This window comes from Thamnophis elegans, chromosome 4 (genome assembly GCF_009769535.1).
Source record: "Thamnophis elegans isolate rThaEle1 chromosome 4, rThaEle1.pri, whole genome shotgun sequence".
Lineage (NCBI taxonomy): Eukaryota > Metazoa > Chordata > Lepidosauria > Squamata > Colubridae > Thamnophis > Thamnophis elegans.
This window is the reverse complement of record NC_045544.1, coordinates 121,610,108-121,631,692: the sequence shown is the minus strand read 5'-3', so window position 1 is coordinate 121,631,692 and position 21,585 is coordinate 121,610,108. Positions and strand designations below refer to the sequence as shown.

Below are 21,585 nucleotides of genomic sequence, written 5' to 3'. Positions count from 1 at the left end.
GAACTATCTGTTGAATGTTCAGTCAGGTACATATACATGAATACCCAGGTGCATGAAAATACAAATATTGGGATAAACTAAAACTATGACGTACGAAAGACCAGAGGAACATCAAAGTACAACTGCTGGATAAAAGAGTTGGCCAGGACATGAATTTCAATGACAAAGAGCAGGCTAAGAACAGCCAGATCCCTTTCTAATAGTCTTCTCTATTAGTCTTTTGTATCAATATTCCAGGATAAAAACCAGCTGGTCAGAATCAACACTTTTAGATTATAAAACAGGAGACAAAAAGGAACTTTGCTTGCCTATCTCTGGGTGTGCTTATGTGAGAAGTATAAAAGCTGTTCTGATCCATACCTTGCAATTTTATTAGCTGTTTCTTGCCTGCTACTTCTGTTATCTCCTCAACTCAGCAATCTTTCTAGGTTTACAACATAACTTTTCCCAACTATTTGAAGGCTAATTAATATTAGTTGGGAAAACCATGTTCATTAGCAATGAGTGTCTCTGATTAGTTTTGCTGGAAGTGAGGAATGTACTAAAGGGACAACTATGTTCAAGCATTGATTCAATAAACCTGTGCAATTGTTGTACTATACTGAGAAATGGTTACTTTCTGGTGTGATTGAACCAGCTAAGGACAAAGTGCCTGAGAAGGAGGGAAAATGGTTGTCTATGGTGTCCTCCCTTAAGATGCACTTCCCCAGAATTGAGATTATTGTGGAGTAAAGTCCAGATCCCTATCTGAATTGGACAGAACCATCAAAGAGACTATAATGGAGAAGTGGGGGAGAAAACTGTGTTTCCTAATAAGTATTTAGAGACAGGAGAGGTTCTTACCACCATCTTCCTCTGCATGTACTGTGGTTTCATAGATAAAAATTTAAGTACCTTTAATCCAGCATTTTGCAATATGGTTCCTTTCCAATGGCCATTTTGTATTATAATGGAGAATAATCACCAGCACTCTAATTATCTGATATTTGGGGCACACTGCTCCTGCTATTTTTATGGCATTGGTGGCAGTCATATTTTAAATAAAATGGGTAGAACGATGTACAGGCAGGGGTGGGATTCTAACAGTTCGGACCGGTTCAGGCAAATTGGTAGCTCTGACAATCAGCTGGGAGCAAACCGGTTCACTCTGATGATCAGCTGGGCCTATCTGCCCACACGTTGTACTGACCTATATCCTCTCAGCTGAGTCATGCGGCACAGCGGATTGCTGCACCTCAGCTGTTTTCCTCCCCAGCAGTAATGCAGAAGGTAAGTTTTCACAAAACTGTGCACATGCAATCACCGAACTGGTTGTTAAACCAGTAAGATCCCACCACTGTGTACAGGTTAATTGTGAGCACCATAACCCTTCCTGTGAAGGCTTGTATTAGTTGTATCAGAGCACGAGTGTAAACCTTGCAGCATCACATTGTCATCACATGATGTATCGCTACATTTTCCGCCTTTGTAGATCTGGGGTGGGCATGGCCTGCGCCTGACGCATCCAGTTTGACATCTCCGTATCAGAGCAACACTAAGTGATGAAATTTTAACTGATTGCCATGGGATTTGCTGTTCTCTTCAGCAGGGAGACTTTTTCCCACCTCAGTGGGTAGAAAAAAAGAATACCAAATGGAAAGTTCAGCTCATCCTTCTTGCTGGCATGCTAAGTTTCTACATGCAAGGATTTGGAGGCAATTAGACTCTTTTGAGTCTGCTCCACAGAGCTGGAAGAAGAGAAGCCAAATTGACGTGATTGCATAGCAACCACTCCATACTCACATATGCCGTCCGTGTTGGTCTTCACGGGTGAGAACACCCTCCTTTTCCATCAGCATTTGCCGGAAGGTGCCAACTTTCTGCTGGATATCCTCTTCAGAATACCTGTCGGAAGAAAGGAAGATGGGAAGCACATCAGGAATGTTCAGAATTTGCCCTACTATGGATATCTTTCCTTTATTAAGGGAACCTCCTCCAAATCACAGATCAACCATCTTAACTTTTTTGACACCTCCCTTTCCCCAAGAACACCTATCTAAGGATAATTAGCATCTGAGGCAACTAGATACCTCTTTCCATTTCCCCATATTAATTCAGAAACAGAAGACTTGGCGTTGCCTTTCTGAAGGGACAGCACCAACAAGAAACTGCACTAATGGCCTCATTCTACTTGGTCTACTACAGCATCTCGTCCTTGATGCTATAAGGTGCTGAGCACATCATCTGCCTTTGGTCTCCATAGCAGAGCTTCTGGGATTCAGTTGTGCACATAGAGTCCAGGAATTAAGATATCAATAATTCTTATTCATCTTAACTTCAAAGAATATAAAGAAACACATTTGGGAGTCCCATAGTGACTCAACAACGTGGAACAGACCTCACAGACATACAAGGAGGAAATTAGGAAGGGATGGATACTGAAAGAACTGATGCACGCTTTCAACACAAATTGGAAAATGGGCCTTATTTCAAATTGCAGCTTTGCCTTTGGAATGGTACTTATTGTGTTATATAAACAGCTCAGATCAAATAATGTGTTGTTATTGTGGCAGGGGTGGCACCTATATTAACAGAACAGAATAACAGAGTTGGAAGGGACCTTGGAGGTCTTCTAGTCCAACTTCCTGCTCAGGCAGGGAAGCCTATACTATTTCAGACAATGGTTATTCAATCTCTTCTTAAAAATTTCCAATGTTGGAGCACCCACAACTTCTGGAGGCAAGCCGTTCCACTGATTAATTGTTCTGTAGGAAATTTCTCCATAGTTCTAGGTTGCTTCTCTCCTTGGTTAGTTTCCATCCATTGCTTCTTATCCTTCAGGTGCTTTGGAGAATAGGTTGACTCCGTCTTCTCTGTGGCAGCCCCTGAGATATTGGAACACATATTCACAATAGCCACCCCAAATTTTCTTAGCATTGATTGTTATCACTCAATATCAGAGACCATTTCTTTGATTTTCCCAGCAACCTCCTTCAGCTTGTCCTCTATTCACCCCCTGACCTTCTTACTGCCCCCCATCTTCAATGATATGTTTTTTCAGCAATTATTTAAAAAATTGAATGCTTTCTTCAATTTAGCACAGAACGGCAAAAAGATGAGAAGTAACTTAAAGAAAGAATTAACAAATCTAACTCCTGAATGCCTCTATACTTAACTATATTCCAGTGAATAGAATCAGTCATAAATCAGACATCTCCCTCTTCAAAATTTCATCTACTTTCCCCTATTTTCAGATGCCACTATCTACCTGGAAAATCACTATCTTCACACTTTACTCTCAGCCTTAATGTGCTTTGTTTAGTTTTCACTTAGTGTGATGTGTGAAGTCAGTCACCATGCCTTATTTAACAAATCCTATTTAAATTAAATCAGGATTCAAATCAATGTATGCGGCCAGCCACTGACCTGATTTCTGGGTGCATCTATCTATGCTTCAGAATGTCCATGGAACAGTGATTCCTAAACTGGGGTGAGGGAGGTAATTACCCTCAAGGTGGTTAATTTGAGTAGATCCTAATTGTACACACAGAACAATTTGTAATTGCTTGATTGTGAATTGATGGTCAAATTTGGGACTGCCACAGTTAAAATAACTGTAAAATAAGAGATTCTGGCATTTTTACCAGGTTAACGACATTATTTGAGAATGAAAAAAAGGGTAATTGGGTCAAACAGTTTAAGAACACTTCCCTTGAAGTTAAATCCCCAAATAAGGAGTGGGTTAACGTCTCTATCTTCTATCTCTATAACAGAGATATGTTATGCATGTTTCTACTGCTTTGTTGAATTATTTATGTATGTGGGATGGGGATGGGGGTGTTTTCCATGTAGCTAGCCACCCAGAGTCATTTAGCAAGTAGGCACCCATAAACACTGAATAAATAAAAAATTTAAAAAATGCATGAATAATTAAAGTATGGCATAAGCTCTGCATTCCATACAGTTCAAAGGGTCTTTCCCCATGACTGAATTACAAAGCTTTTTTTACTTTTGAATGGGAAGAGGACAAGCCCAGCATTAAATTTGCTATTCCCCTTATCAAGTCCATATCTTGTTTCTATTATTCTTCTCTCCAGTCAGAGCAAATCTTGACCCTGAAGACTCTTCTTCACTTAATAGCTAGGAATTGAATCCCTGTATTCAGGGGACAAGGATGTCTTTATCTACTTCTCCGAAGCATTCATCTGTTTTAAGTTGAAAAAGGTTCTTTTCTCCAAAGTAAATGCTAATAACGTGTAAGAGATTTTTATATTGTACACGCAAGGCTGTTGTTAGACATTGCTCAAACAAGTGGGGAAATGCTACTTTACATTATCACAGCTTATAACCATTTATCTCACTCCTGGGCTGAGGACAAGATGAAAGCCATGTGAAAGGGGAAAATAAGAATGATTGCAGAATTATTTGGGCTTGTAAATAATTAACTGTAATGTAAGATGCTTTTGCTCTGCTACTGTAACAGGATAAAGACACCCCGCTCTACCCAAGACAGGAGAAATGAAAATGAAAGCAGATGGAAGGTAATAATATCCCTACATCACATTTAACCAGGTCTGAAGATCTGGCACAGTGTTTCTCAATCTTGGCCACGTTAGGCTGGCTGGGGGATTCTGGGACAACTTAACATTGTCAAGGTTGAGAAACACTGATCCAGCAGCTGTTTTTGTACACTCCCCTGTTGATGTTGGTTAGTGTCATCCTTAGTTTTGTTTGTTGTCACTTAATGTGTTGTGTGAAATTAACTCAGGTTATTATTTAATTGTATGATGTAGTGTATGAATCCAGAAAACAGATTAATTCAGAAATCAGGTTAATTGTTATCAATCAATAAGTTAATTAGATTAGAGCTGGAAGGGATCTTGGAGGTCTTCTAACCCAACCTCCTGTCCAAACTAACTCAAGCAGTTCCCTCCCTCTCTCTCGCTGTGTGTGTGTGTGTGTGTGTGTGTGAGAGATCTCTCTCTATATCTATCTATCTATCTATCTATCTATCTATCTATCTATCTATCTATCTATCTATCATCTATCTATCTATTTCTCTCTATCTATATCTATATCTATATCTATATCTATATCTATATCTATATCTATATCTATATCTATATCTATATCTATCTATCTATCTATCTATCTATCTATCTATCTATCTATCTATCTAATGTGTGTGTGTGTGTTTGTGTGTGTGTGTGAGATCTCTCTCTCTCTCTCTCTCTCACACACACACACACAAAAACCAGGTAAATAAAAATACATTTAAGGAACTAAGATAGGAAATGATGCTTCAGATATCCTACCGATTGGGAAATGAGGGAATCAAACCAAAGCAAGCAGCTTGTTTCTGCTATTAAGATGGAAAGAAAGAGCTTGTGTGGGCTGTTACAGATGGCTCAGCTGCCATTAAAGCCCCGATGAATATTTCATGGCTTCCTTGCATGTTTAGCTTTTCAATAATAGAACAGTTGACTTTGGGTTGGCGTTCAAATACACAGAAGGACTATCATCTCTTCCCCACCTCTGTCAGCAGCCTTCTCTCTGCCTTGCATATTTTTATTGCAGTCCTCTCTTCATGAAACAGCAAGGCGCAAAATAGTTCCCCTTCTTTTTCCACATAGTTCTCACTTTCTATGTGCAGCTGAGACACATGTGCCAAACTAGATGTAAGAGATGATTGCAGTGCAGATGATGGTAGTGATACTGGATGTATTGTAATTCATGTTTGTATCTATATAAAACTGTATAATTCTTTGTTTATCATATTTGTATGTATTTTGATATTTTTCTGGTGGGGGTTTTAATTTCTCTGCTATGGTTTTTCAATTCCCCACATGCAGGTGAGACACCTGTGTCAAACCAGATGTAAGGGATCATTGTAATGCAGATGATGATGATGATGATGATGATGATGATGATACTGGTTATATTATACAGGTAGTCCTCGAGTTACAACAGTTCATTTAGTGATGTTCAAAATTACAACAGCAATGAAAAATATGACTGATGACCATTTTTTTACAGTTACTTATGATAATGTGATCAAAATTGAGACGACTCCTAACTGGTTCATATTTAGGATTGTTACTGTGCAAAGTCAGTGGGGAAGCCAGATTCACTTAACAACTGTTTTTCACAACCCTAACCCTTTCTTGCCACAATTTGTTGATGATGGGAACTGGAATTCAGTCTTTTAAGAATCATACTTTGCACAGCTGTACTCATTTGGGTTGTATTTTGTTTATTATAGAGCAGTGTTTCTCAACTTTGGCTTCTTTAAGATGGTGGACCTCACCTCACAGAATTCTAGCTGGGGAAGTTACCAGGTTTGAAAAAAAAAAAACCACTGTTCTAAAGTAAAGCCTGTGAACTCAGCTTCAAGCTAATTGTCTCTTTTGCTTTCTTCCCAGAAAGAAATTGGAATGGCCTCAATACAGAAGCTTCCAATTAGCTGTTGTACTGAATAAAAGTGTAAAGATTTTTTTGACAGACAAAATGAAGGTTACCCTAATTCTTCAGAGAGCACCAGCAAGATGCCACCTGGTGTCACCTGATGCCACTTGGTGAGACAGTGGGTAAGTTAGACAAGGAGTGAAAGGGAACACAGAACACAAATATAAAATAATCAAGAAAGAGAACCAAGTCAGTTAGCAGATGATCCCATGAATGGGTGTCAGGTTTTAACATTGCTGTTGTTGTTGTTGTTGTTGTTTATTAAATGACAACTTATCCCAAGTGACCAGAAACCTGGGAAGAAGCTTTCCAAATCCTCCCAGGAAACTTCCTGCACTAATAATGTTACCAGTTTGGGTAATTAAATGTCTGCCAAAAAAAAAAAAAGGTCAGAGAGAACCAAGAACCATTCAGACTTTTCCTTATTGTCAGCCTTACAAGGCAGACCAGATTAAAAAAAAACCAGTCTCAGGACCTATTTTATGGTACCAATAAAAGCAAAACAACCTCCAAAAAACATTGCTAAGAAAACTTTAGATGTCACCAGGACTCATTACAGATTTGAAGACAATTACATACAGAGTAACAGAATCTTGCAAATCTGAATGGGTTCCCATTTCCCTTCCTCTATCTTCATTTGAACTAAAGAGGGGCTCATCTGAGATATTTACTTAAGTTATTTTCTTGGCCTGGGCTCAAGACTCTCTTATCTGATTGTTGACTTTAATAGTAGCAAGCTTTTCCTCCTGTCCTTCAAGGCCATTCTCTATGCCCTCCACACTTTTTGAACTCATTATAAATGAGGGTGAGAAATTCTTTTTATTTTTTTATAAGATTCTCTAATGATCTCAATGTTTTTCAAGCTTGGCAATTCTACAATGTGTGGACTTCAACTTTTATAATTCTCCAGGCAGCAAGCTGGCTGAGGAATTCTGGAGCTGCAGTCCACTCATCTTAATGTTGGCAAAGTTGAAAAACAATGATTTATCTCTTTCAGTAAAGATATCTTCCTGATATCTGTACTGTTTATTCTTTCTTGATCTCACCCCAGCTTCATGGGGCTTGACAACCAGTTACAGAGCACATAGCAATGTAGCAACTATATCATCATAAAATATTTAGTGCTTAAGTCCCAAAAAGGAATAGCTTTCGCCTGTTGCCCGCCTCCAGTCCCTAATACAGTGGTACTCTACCTCTGAATAGAGAGGTTCAACTTAAGAATCATTGAGTGGTGCAAGCTTGATGAATCAGTTCTCTTGACTTATTTCTATCTTTCAGGATGGTCTTGATGACAGTTGGAGAGAAAAAAATCCATTATTCACAGCACATGATTAGAATAAATAGCAGCTTTGCCTTCCATGGGTCTTCCTTCCCCATGATTACCCTATCTATTCCCACTGTGACTATGCCAGCTCTCTGAAGTAGCTCACTGGGAAGATACACACAACATGAAAACTGTCTCTTGGGTTTGAGATATTACAAAAGAATTGTCAGATGAAAGTGAGCTGGCGAGGCAAGCAGGAGATAGAGAAAAAAAGAAAGAAATAACTGGCTCGTTAAATCATTGCCTTTGAAATATACATTAAAATTCAGCAGCTCAAAGGGGGGGGGGGGTGGGAGAGGAGAAAGAAAGCAGCCATAAACCAAGATATCCATCCTATGAATTCCTAAGCTTCATAACAGGTGAGGATGTTTTGAAGTAGCCTGCTTTTAAAGTTGATGCGGGAAATGTAACTTTGGTGTAAGAAGTGAGGAAGACAACCTTGATGGAGTTCTGCAGGTTTTGTTATCTGGGCAAAAGGGGCTGAAACATTTTTTTAAAGTCCAGATCAAGGAGCTAACAGTTAGAAGCTGCTCAGGCAGACACTTCTTTAATTCACTGGAGTATAAGGAGGGGGAGAAAATGCAGCATCGTCCAATTGGCAAGATTTTGCTCTTATAACCCAATAAAAGTAATTTTAACTTTTAGCAATGGATGGAAACTAATCAAGGAGAGAAGCAACTTAGAACTAAGGAGAAATTTCCTGACAGTTATAATTAATTAATGAGTGGAACAACTTGCCTCCAGAAGTTGTAAATGCCCCAACACTGGAAGTCTTTAAGAAGATATTGGATAACCATTTGTCTGAAGTGGTGTAAGGTTTCCTGCCTAAGCAGGGGTTGGACTAGAAGACCTCCAAGGTCCCTTCCAACTCTATATTCTAACTGGTTACGTTTTGTTCTTTTTTGGTTTGTTACCTATAATTATTCAGTATATATAATTGCATGAGTTTGGGCACAATTATGCAAGTTGAGCACCCTAAAACATCTTATGAATAAATCAACAAATAGCAATAGCAGTGGACTTATATACCGCTTCATAGGGCTTTCAGCCCTCTCTAAGCGGTTTACAGAGAGTCAGCATATTGCCCCCAACAATCTGGGTCCTCATTTTACCCACCTCGGAAGGATGGAAGGCTGAGTCAACCCTGAGCCGGTGAGATTTGAACCGCTGAACTGCTGATCTAGCAGTAGCCTGCAGTGCTGCATTTAACCACTGCGCCACCTTTAACCATAGCCAACACCTTGAATGCAGGGAAGGCAAAGAGAACCAAGGAATACAGGGGAGAAGGTTATAGGTTATCATTTCCAAGCCCCTTATAAGATGAATGCTTATGGGGGCTTTCTTTTTTATTTATTTTTTTATTTTTATTTTAGTCTAGTCTAGTCAAGTCTTTCATATGGAGATGATTTATTGATCTGGCTTAGCTAGTGGGGCTGACCTCTGGTATCCGGACCTGTATTCACATTGTTCATTTGCCAGGTATTGTGAAACATTTAAGAAGGGATGAATCTTTTGCTGATCACAACACTATCTTGACTATTTTGACCCCTCTCTCAGCATCCTGAATTTGCCCACAGCTCCTGAGAAAAGGAAATATCTACATGCAGTGGACATTTTGCTCTTTAGCACTAACAAACAAAAGTCTTTACACCTTTACACCTTGTGGTGGTGGCATTCAATTGCAAAAAAAGGCAACAGGGATTTAAAAAAAAAACAGGAGGTAACCAGAGAGCTTGCTGCCTTCCCCAGCAAGTACAAAGACATAGAAGAAGGCAGTGATGAACTCATGCCTTGCTTCCCTGTGAAGGTTCTTTGCTCTCCAATGACTGGACATACCTCAGATTGGCACACCTGTACAAAATATTTTATTGCAAGACACACCTTCCCCAACAATAGGTTATTTCTCTGGGTCAACTCTACCTTTCTAGACCTGGCCAGGTGTTGTTACCATGCAAACAAGTCTTTAATACTCCCCCCTTTATACTCAATTTGTTAATACTCAGTTCAAATTAAAGTTTGAAGGTCTTTAACATACAATCTTCACCTTTTTCCAAACGTTCTAGCACTTGTTTGGAATGAGATGCTATTTCATTATGGTTGCTTCCTTTCCAGTTGCTACTGAGCTCCAGGCAAAGTTCCAAGCTTTAGTCTGGACTCCAGGATATAGGTACCATAGTATATGACCTACGACCGGTTGCTTAGCAACCATTCAAAGTTCCAACAGATTGGGGAGGTACTTATGAACCAGATTTGGAGTTCCCATGTACAGATTTCCTTCATGTCATGTGACTGCACTCGACAACTGCAGATGCTTTTCAAACAATCCAGGTAACAACCCCAACTTCATTTCCTTATGTGCTTCCCCGTTTTAGAAAGTCAGAGTTCCTCTCTAACATTCTTTGTTGGCATAGGACCAGGGGTGGGTTCCTGCCAGTTCTAGCCTCTTCTATAGAAGAGGTTCCACAAATCTACAGTGCTATTTAGAACCGGTTCCAGTTCCCTCCCCCCACCCATCCGCACATCATCAAGATGAAGAGCGAGAGGAGGAATTCTGGGAGTTGAAGTCCACAAGTCTTAAAGCTGTCAAGTTTGAACACCTCTGGGGGGGGGTTTCTAAAGGGTTACGAGTGCAAGGGTCTTGTAACTTGACAGCTTTAAGACTTGCATGCTTCAAATGCCAGAGTTTCTGAGCCAACATTTTGGTTGCTAAGCAAGAACATTGTTAAGTGAGTTTCACCACATTTTACAAGTTGGCCACGCCCACCCAGTCACATGGCTGGCAAGCCACTGCCACCCGGTCACATGGCTGGCAAGCCACTACCACAAAGCAGGCCACACCCACAGAATAGGTTCTAAAAACCCACCACTGTATAGGATCTATTCATTTATTTATTTAATTTATATACTGCCAATTTCACTTTGAAAAGCCACTCTGGGTAGCTTAGAAATAAAATCATAAATATTTAATATATTTAAAATGCACACATGGCGCAAAGACAGCAGAAGTGGGCAAAATTGCCATCATGTCCGCCAAAGGAGGACAATTTCCATCTCTGTTGTTGCTAGGCAAAATGCCAAGTCCGTTTCCTTGAAGAATGCCATAACTATGGCAACAGTCTTACCTCTTTGCCTATGGAGGATATAATATAAATATTATAAGTGCTGAACATGGGGACAAATTTTCCCACTGTCAAGAAGCAATATGAAACAGAGTGATGCCAACGTGCCAGCACGGTGTGGCAGGAGAGGTTAGCCAGAAAACAATTAACTTTTTTCCCTCAGGAATTAAAGGGCTGATTTGGAATTGAGTAGGATTCCTCCTTCATCACTGTTATTTGCTGTTGAGATTAGCAATGTTTTCAATCCTGGTCTTCATCCTAATGTCCTCCTCAAAACTGCCCAAATTATTATTTTTTTAATTTAAATTTTCTTTTGCTTTATTATATACAGCACACACAGAGTCACTACATGAGATGGGCAGCTATACAAATGTGATAAAATAGTTTGAATTTTGATATAAGAACACTGACCTTTTATGAAATTGTGACGTACCTCTCATGAGGTCTCAAAAAGATGTGGCAGTTCTCATGAGTGACCTACACTCATTTCTCCTTTTTGTGGGAGACCACAACAATCTGACACAAATAGCAATTGGCTACAATGGACTAACATCTACTTTCTTGTGTGATGGCCCTTTTCCTGAATAGAATCCAATCCATTATCTTTCCCCTGCTGCAGTGATGGGTTGCAGGCGGCACGCCCCAGTACAGGCATACTGGATCCTGCCCGGAGCACCGGGTACCGTTCTGGTATGGTCCTCTGGAGGGCCCACTCGCCCACCTACGCTCCTTACCTGTGTTTTAAGCTTTTGGTGCTTACGTGCATGCACATGGCGCATATGCCACCTGCACAATACTCTGCCGAGCAGCTGGAGTGTCACAGAAGTGTCATTTGATGCTATGATGCACATGTGCACTGTGCGCATGTACGCACGTGCATGTGGGTGACTCCAGGGCCATTCCAACCGTACCAGTTGGAACGGAATCCAGAACCCACCACTGCCCTGCTGATACCAGCCTCAGATCAACCTAGGAGAACTTTGCTACTATTTAGAAGAGCTTGGTTCTCCAGAGAGTTAGGCAGAAAAGTTTCAGAACCCAGAACTTTTTACATTGGCCAATCCATGCTTCCATTTTCATTGCAAAACGTTCTCAGAATGACTTCTTTATAATCAAAGATGAACAAGAATGAAAAACTTCCTGTCTGCTAATAATTCTGGGGAGGGGGGGGTTCCATCTGATCACTGAAATAAAATGATTTCGATGATCAGATGGTTATTTTTCAAATGACTAAGAGTTCCAATTAACAAAGCTACCAACTCTACCATCCCTCATTAAAACTCCCTTCCTTGACTTTTAGCCATAGGATCTGAATTTTTAAAAAAGCAAAAGAGGCTTTTTTTAGGCAAAGAAAACTCACATCAGCCTGAAATCTATAGTCAATCTAATAAGGCTCTTCTATTGTGATTTATCCAGCATTAGGTGGAGCTCTGCTGCCTTCCCCATTGCAATCAGCCCCAAATATACACCGGTAGCTTGTGCTTAGTAAACAGAGTGACTAATCCAGCCTCACATGGAGCTCTATAAAGAGTCAGGCCTGAGAGATTAAAAATAACCAAGAGTTACCCACTGGATGGTGAAAGATCCAGCTGAACGAGGTAAATATTTGCCATTGCACATTATTCATGCCAACAATGTACTTGGTGACAGGATGTCAAAAGATTGTGGCATATGGGAGGCAACAGATGGCCACTCTTCTTATTAGCCGCTTTATGTTTTATTTATTTATTTGCAGATGGAGCTGATGGGGGGGGGGAACCCTGGAGAGGACAGCTTTATATTATAAACAAGGAAGAGAATTTGTGATTCTCCGTAGGAAGGAGACACAGAGCATTACCAATTAAACCAACTATGCCTGATTCTTGGATGCAAGCATATTCATCAGGAAAGTCCTTCAGACTTCCTTCTTTAGTGCTTTGGGGTGATAGCTAATTAATTCTGAATGGCTCTGATTATGACTTACAATATTTCCTGCTGAAAATAAGCCATCCCCCTCCCCAGTAAACTCAAGATGAGTTTATAGGAGATACATAAACAGCCATAACTTTACATTTCGACACAGTTACAGCAGGAGTGACATCCTACCAGTTTAACAACTGGTTCGCTGAGCGTGTGCGCACAGTTCACAGGAAAACAGCTGAGGCACGGCAGAGTCCGCGCTGAGCAGCGGGGCTACAAAACAAGGAAATATAGGTAAGTATAAACCAGGTGCGGGCGGGCCTACCTGAAGGTCGGAGTGAACTGGTTCACTCTAAGCAGATCTTCGGAGCTACCTGTAGGCCAGAACCAGGCTGAACCAGTAAAACCCCACCCCTGAATTACAGGTAGTCCTCAACTTAAAATGGGTTGCTTAGAGACCATTGCAGTGGTAGGTTGCAAGCGGTATGCCCCAATTCGGGCGTATGAGAGCCAGCCCGGAGCACCGGATACCGTTCCGTTCTGGTGTTCTGAAGGGCCCACCCGCCCGTCTGAGCTCCTTACCGGTCTTTTAAGTCTTCTGTGCTTGCACGCTGAGTGCATGTGGATACCGCCAGGCCAGTTCCAACCGTACCAGTTGGAACAGGATCTGGAACCCACTACTGGACCATTGGAAGTTACCACAGATTCCAATAAAGCTACTTACAACCTGATTTGAAGTTTCGATGGTCAGTTTCGATGGCCAGTGATGTCAGTCACATCACTGTATTTTGGGTGCTCAACAATTAGATTGTATTCATGGCTGTTTCCAGCATCCTGCAATTTGTGATTTTGCTGAAAAGCAGCATTTTTTTTTTGTTTTCACATGACTGCAATTTACAACATTTTAGCTGAAAACCAGCTTTTATTTCCAGTTACCAGCAAAAAAAACCAAAACAAACCCATAGTGAACAATGGGCTGGCCTAATATTGTTTGACCACAGTGTTCACTTAACAACTGCTGCAAAAAAGGTTATAAAATTGGGCATGGTCATATGATAACTAGCTAAACGACTTCCATGATTTAAAACCATCATTGGGGGATCATTTAGGATCATAAATCAAGGACTATCTTCGAATCAATAGCATAATGGTATATCAGGCAGCCTTACAGAGGTAGGGCTTTTTTGTTCTGCAAAAGTATAAAGAAGAAAAGATTTTCTTGCATGCTGACAGTTTGTGAGAGATGTGTAGGACAATGATCTACACTGTAGGGATATATCCAGGCAAAAAACCCTGCAGCGTTTCAGACAAACAGATGCAAGGAGCATCCTTCACTTTTGCTAGGAGAATATTTGCATTACCATTTCTACCCAGGGAACATTGTAGAGATGCCACTAAATAAATGGAATGTCATCCAGAGCATTGGGGAGAAGGAATTATGGAATTATCAGAGGTGTTTCAAGGGGTGTAAAAGAAAGTTAGATGATGGGCACAGCTGTGTGAGTGAAGTCGCATACCGGGATGCCCATAAAATCATGGGACTTTGAAAGCATGGCTATGGCTGTCATGTACACTTTTCTCATCCCCCTGCAGACAGCCATGTATGGAATTAGGATGAATAGAAAGCAGTTAACACAAAATGTCAGATTCCTTTTATGTTGTTCTCAAAAGAAACTAGAAAATGAGATGGAGGAAATAAAAAAGAAAGCCCCCATAAGCATTCATCTTATAAGGGGCTTGGAAATGATAACCAATAACCTTCTCCCCTGTATTCCTTGGTTCTCTTTGCCTCCCCTGCATTCATTTGTTGGTTTATTCATAAGAGGTATAGAGGTGCCCAACTTGCACAAACCTATAATTATATAGAATAACAGAGTTGGAAGGGACCTTGGAGGTCTTCTAGTTCCACCCCCTGCTTAAGCAGGAAACCCTACACCACTTCAGACAAATAGTTATCCAATCTCTTCTTACAAATTTCCAGTGTTGGAGCATTCACAGTTTCTGGAGGCAAGTTGTTCCACTGATTAATTGTTCCAACTGTTAGGACATTTCTCCTCAGTTCTAAGTTGCTTTTCTCCTTGATTAATTTCCACCTATCTTTGTCCTGCCCTCAGGTGCTTTGGAGAATAGTTTGACTCCCTCTTCTTTGTGGCAGCCCCTGAGACACTGGAACACTGCTATCATGTTCCCTAATCCTTCTTTTCATTAAACTAGACATACCCAGTTCCTGCAACCATTCTTCATATGTTTTGGCCTCCACTCCCCTAATCATTTTTGTTGCTCTTCTCTGCCCTCTTTCCAGAGTCTCCACATCTTTTTTTTATATTGTGGCGACCGATAACTGGATGCAGTATTCCAAGTGTGGCCTTACTAAATGAACCACTGCAGTTGTTAAGTTAATAACATGGTTGTTAAGTGAATCTGCTTCCCCATTGACTGTTTGTCAGAAGATCACAAAATTGAAGATCACACGACTCTGGGACACTGCAACCGTCATAAATATGAATCAATTGCCAAGCATCTGAATTTTGATGATGGGATCATGGGGATGCTGCAATGGTCATAAGTCTGAAAAAATGGTCATAATTTTTGACCGAGGTGGCGCAGTGGTTAGAGTGCAGCACTGCAGGCTACTTCAGTTGACTGCAGTTCTGCGGTTCGGCTGTTCAAATCTCACCGGCTCAAGGTTGACTCAGCCTTCCATCCTTCCGAGGTGGGTAAAATGAGGACCCGGATTGTTGGGGGCAATATGCTGACTCTGTAAACCGCTTAGAGAGGGCTAAAAGCCCTATGAAGCGGTATATAAGTCTAACTGCTATTGCTATTGCTAATTGACAGTGCAGCTGTAGCTTTGAACGGTCAGTGAACGAATTCTTGTAAGACTACTGTATTTTGGATTTTCCCCATTTACCTATTTACTGCCTGATTATATTGGTGGTCAAAAAAACATTAGGAAAAAAAATATTGACATAGGATGCACTGAAAGCTGGAGTTTCTGCAAATGAACATCCTATCTTGCTTATCCAAGCTTTTTCTTCAGTTACTATCCATGTTTTTAGTTTTTGGCAATATACTCTGGTTTTTTTTTCATATTCTTTTAATATATTGTTTCATAGAATGAATGAAAGAAAGAAGAATAAAGATACTGGCAGATATATACATTATTGCCACTTGGACCGTGATGAAATTTGCATTTCGCATTGTTCACCAAGCAATTAACTTAAACGGAGAGACATTGGCAGTGATAATGCCCTATCCAGATATAAAGGATCTATTCTGCTAGGCTAATGACTTTCTGAATGTATCACTAATCTGTTTAAAAATCCTAGTCAATTAGTTGATTAGTTAGGAGCCTCTAATCAAATATATGTCATTTGGGGTATGCATTTTCTTTTTTCTTAGAATGCTGTCTTTCTACTGAGAGCAATGGAAGACGGGCCTTCTCCTGGGCGCCAATGACAAGGAAGTGAATCTGACAAGCTTGACTTCTTAAGACAGTTGCTGCTGCTAGTTACCGGTAAATCTGAGTCACAAACCAGCTGGCGGAGTTAGAAGCAGCTGCTTCCTTTTAGCAGGACAGAAAAACTCATGTCATACCTTCCCAATGGCCTTTTGCTCCCCTGCTCCCTTGCATCAATCCCTTGGTGCACCAGTAGTAAAAACAAAATAAAACAAAACAGAAAAGTGAAGCAGGGTTGAAATGGAAGACAGCACTGCCTGGGGATCTCTCTTTCCAACATTATGAGCAAAACACCTCTCTTCCCCTAACTGGTTTTTTTTCTCAGAGATGCAGGAAACCCGTCACACAAGTGGATGATGCCCTGCAGCAAATCTGAACTATACAGAGATTCATGTTCAGGTTGATTTAACCTGAATAGCAGATTAGCCAGTAATCAGAGCATCCCCTACAATTTGGGGAGATTATGCAAGTCTGTGGTAGACTAGTAGGTAAATCATAATATTTGAGATTTCATGTGATGGGAAGAACTGCATTTTTTTTATTACTCTCTTGTGTGTGTGGGGGGGGGGGGAAGGTGAGGTTTCAGTGTGTGGAAAACCAACACCTAAGCAAAGAGGCTTCCCCTTCAGGTACTGCTTTTTACAAGGATGGATTAGATGTGTGTGTGTGTGTTTGTGTGTGTGTTTATTTGCAATAGTGACCTTAGATGAAAATATTTTTTAAATAAAATAATATCTTATTTGCTATTAACTGTTACGATATCTATATATCTGGGCATGCATCTTCGTTTTACAGTTCTTTAAACTTTAGGGTTTTCATAGGACTATCTTTATTGTTTATTAAAATATTCTCTGAAAAAACTATGGCTGGTTTCATGTAACCTGCTAAAATAATGATTTCTTTGATGTGGACTTAAGTATAATTGCTGAATGTGTCAAAGGTGGCCTATTCAATACACATTAAAAATACTTTGTATTTATTAGAGCAGCATGGTGGTCTAGTGATGAAGATGCTTGCCTTCCACTTGGAAGGTTGAGAGTTTAATCCTAGGTAGCGATAGATGTTTCTTTCCTAGGATGCAAAGAAAAAAATATCTGCTGTGAACTCCACGTGGCATCATGAAGGGCACCTGGTCAGTAAATGCTCAGCTCCATCCAATTACCCCAATTCTACCCTGAATAAAGGAATAACATGGTCATAAAAAAGGAGGTTTTTATGTATTAAATTTGTTTGCTGCCCATCTTTCAGTGTGATGACTGCTACTGAGTAGCTGTTATTATTACATTATGCTTTAATGTGGTGTATAAATTTTGTGTGTATGGCAGATGCAGAAGCAAAAAGGGAGGGGAACAAGACAGAACATCCAAAAGGAATTCAGTTGGTCAAACTCTTCTAGAGACAGTCCCCCAGCATGGCAGAGAGATGGTGTTGACCATGATGCTATTTTCCTATGGGTGTAGTGTGTGTCAGTGACGTGCGGTGAGAGATACCATTGGTGAGGCAAGAGCGCGGCAGTGGCAATAAGCAACGTCCCCACCGCTGTGTCCAACAGGCGTCTCTCGTTTATGATGGACATAAACGCGAGATGCCTGTCGGACATAGCGACGGGGGTGTTGCTTCTCACCGCTGCTGTGCTCTGCCGCCTCGCCCACTGCCTCCTCCGTCCCCGCTGACATTCTTGGAAGCAGGTCGGGTGGCTGGCTGGCTGGGAGGAGAAGAGCGGTGAGTCTTTGTGCCGGCTGGCCGGCCAGGCAGGGAGCAGGTCGGGTGGGGGTGGGTGGCTGGCTGGCTGGGAGAAGAGCGGTGAGTCTTTGTGCCGGCTGGCCGGCCGGCCAAGCAGGGAGCAGGTCGGGTGGGGGTGAGTGGCTGGCTGGCTGGGAGAAGAGCGGTGAGTCCCTCCCCAGCCAGCCACAAGGGCTCACCGCTCTTCTCCTCCTCCTCCTCCTCGTCCTCCCCACTCGGTGCTGGGCTGGCTGCAGAAGAAATGGCGGCTGGTGAAAGAAAAACTTCTCCAGAATCACCCTTGCACTTGCACAGTCGCTCAAGTGCAAGACATGATTCGCTGCTCCCAGATCAGGAGGCGGGAGAATCAGTGCCTCTTTTGCATATTAAATCTTTTGCTTTTTAACTCCGCCTTAACTTTTAAAAGGCGAAAAATTCCTTAAGCAAAAGAGGCCCCGAGTTCTCTGGCCTCCTCCTAGTTAACACTGAGAGCAGACACCAAGCCACTGTGACTTGAAATCTGGTAGCAACTATCCTGGCTTTAATTCATTAAAAAAAAATATTTAAAACTCTTTCCTTTCTCTCAGGAGACTGGGGAGGCTCCGCCTCCCTTGCCTCTAGTGACTGCACGTCCCTGCTGTGTGTGGATATATGATAGTGTGGGTGCATGTAGGTGTGTGTGGGTGCATAACAGTCATTTCTAGAAGGGCTGAAAGCCCTATGAAGCGGTATATAAGTCTACTGCTATTGCTATTGCTATTGCTACAAGCAGACAAACAGAAACAAAGTGGAACTATTACCAAATCAAGCAGTCGATGGAAACCATTACATCACATGAGCAGAAAGAGGCATAGGAATTTGATCCTTAATTTCACTATAAATAGGGCTTCCATTTAATACACAGCAATTATTGGAATTCTTTCACAATATTAATTTCAATAGCACTTACATATTGATTCACAGTGCTTTACAGCCCTCATACAGAATCAGCCTATTGCCCACAACAATCTAAATCCTTATTTTATCCACCTTGGAAGGATGGAAGACTGAGTCAACCTTGAGCCGGTGAGAATCAAACTGCTGTCAGTCTGCAGAAACTGAATTCTAACCACTGCACCACCACGCCTATTCACAATAGCTCCATTACTTCTCTTTCAATGTATGTATGTATGCATGCATGCATGCATGCATGCATTAGAAGTTCTTGAATCTGTTTTTCTGCTTCTGGTTTGTCATTAGAAGCCTGACAGGATGGATCCCTCAGAAACATTGGGGTAGGTGTTGTGTGAATTTGGGTACTAGATCAAATAAGTACTCACTCAACCAATAGCACTGATGATGTTATCTAGTTTAGGTAATGAAATGTCTGCAAGGAAACAACCAAGCTCAGGGAGCACCAAGGACCCTTCACTCAACCCCCACTTACCCTTGCTCTTCCATCATCTCCTGCAGCTCCATGCACTTCAGCTCCACCCGCCGTTTCCTCTCATGGTCCAGGATTTCTCGGTGTGCCTTCTTCACCAAGCCAGATTCTACCAGTCGCACTTCCTCTTCTGGTTTGTGCCAAGTGCCTGAGGCACTGGGCTGGGGGAAGCCATTGGATGCCTCCTGTGGTGAAGGCATCTTGGTGCCGTTATTATAGACAGACATGTAAACTGGATGGTCTTTGGTGGTACAGGCTGAAAACTAAGGAGAGAGGAAAAGCACATGCTTATTTTTTTATTCTGGAGGTGGGGGGAAATCCTCTCACATCTTACAATTAAAATTAACATTGGCAGATAATTTCACTGGGATCACACTCTGCTTGTGTTCACTCAACACATTTAATTGATGAATTACTGATGACTGACTTCATTTCCAAATATGAAAAATACATTGAGTCTTGAACAAGTTAGTTTTGCATAACATGCTAAGCCACAAACAACCCAAGCATAGTATGTAGATTCAGCAACAACTTTTAACTAACCTGACTGTTGAATTCACACCACCAAAATGCTTTTAAGGTGCACAAGACAAGCAATGATAATGAATTGAAGTCCATGTATCTTAAAGCTACCAAGGTTGGGAAATAATGCCCTAGGATGTATTTCCTAGGAATAAATATCCTATCTGTTATAGAGATAAAATATGCTTCACTAATAATTATTCATTATTCACAACAATCAATACATTAAAACATGTTCAAATGTACATGAGAGTAGATGCTTAAAAAATAACATCTGAGAATCAGTTATTATTGTAACATTAAGTGATCGAGTGCCTACTTAAACAAAAGATCTGCTTGCCATATTTTGAAGGCCACCATGGAAATGGCTCATGGAGTCTCATAGATTTACCACTATGGAGATTCAAAAAAGGGTTCCCAGTGCCACATTCAACCCTTGGAGAGCGTGATATCCGAATGGTTTGTGTGTTATGTTGCTCTTAAGCCATTTAACACTGCTTTTCTCACTTTAATATCCTCCAGTATGTTACCCTTTAATCTCCATGCTGGCTAGGAGATGATGGAATCTCAAATGTAACATATGAAAGTCACCAGTTTAAGGAAGGCTGCATTTAGTCACTTTAAAGTGAAAGCATAGCGCTTTAATACTGACACTGAGAAACCACAGCCAACAAAAGAAATTGGCGTAAATTGCATGAGATAAATCAGAGTGTTTGAATTTCAGAATCAGAATTTGATTTCATTGTGGAGAATAATACTGAGTGGAGGGGAGCGAACCAAGCGAGATTTTACTGATTAGAATTACGCAGTGTTATTGCAAGTCATCAAACAAAAACTCACATCTTCAAAACTGCTACGTATCAGTAACCAAAAACAGGCAATGTCAATTGCTATATATCGCATTTTGTCAAAATCTGATTGCCAGAATTCAGCTATTGTCGACTTGAACAGTTGCAGAAGCTTTGTGTGACAAAGAAGACAGATAAAAAGACAGATCTACTTTTTAAAATTAATTTATTCCAGCTCCTACCTTCTCTTATCTCATCCAGTCAAGAAGTTTATTTTCAGCTTAATAAAAATCAGCAACAGCTGAGGAAGGGAGGAGGCTGGCACCCAAGAACCACTGAGAAAGTATCTGCAATATCATGAGGCGCACAGTGCTGTGAATTAATTTAAACAACATTGTTTTAAACAGGTTTAAGCCATGCATTGATGACCTCAGGAGAGATTGATGAATTGCTATTCTCACAATTTCTAAGCCAGCTGAAGATCAGTGGAGGATACAAAACTTGGAAGCCATATCTCTAACCCAAACTGAGATGCCCCATTGGGAAAGATGATGGTTCTTTCTCCAGGTAGGGGAGTAGGTTCCCAGGATACCCACAGCAAGAATCACCAGCTTCAATGGTGGGTATGATCAGGCATGAAAAGCCATGCCACTCTGTAATGTGAGCAGCATGCATTGCCCAGTGTAAAGGTTGGCAGGGCTACGGTTCCCCAGTGATGTTCCCCACTCCATTATGAAGCCTTTGGATTTCATCATGATGCTGTGGGGGTTCTGAGGTTGCCACTCTGAAGAAAATTCAACCTCCCTTTCAAGGAACTCCCCCCGCCTCAAATATCAGGTGGTAAACACCTATCATGCTATCCTCCAGTCCTTCCTATTTGTATG

The 21,585-nt window shown here is 41.0% G+C and overlaps 1 protein-coding gene across 1 annotated transcript in view; it reads right to left on the bottom strand.

Annotated features, from left to right (window-relative positions):
• The window catches only part of SRRM3 (serine/arginine repetitive matrix 3), an 80,907-nt gene extending 60,091 nt beyond the window's left edge, over positions 1-20,816 (bottom strand). Inside the window, exons 1-3 of the mRNA XM_032216115.1 lie at positions 20,754-20,816; positions 19,395-19,654; positions 1,783-1,884 (exon numbers count right to left, since the gene is read on the bottom strand). Of these exons, the coding sequence (XP_032072006.1) occupies positions 1,783-1,884; positions 19,395-19,654; positions 20,754-20,816 (425 nt within the window). The remainder of the gene's footprint in view (positions 1-1,782; positions 1,885-19,394; positions 19,655-20,753) is intronic.
• Between the last annotated feature and the right edge of the window lie 769 nt (positions 20,817-21,585).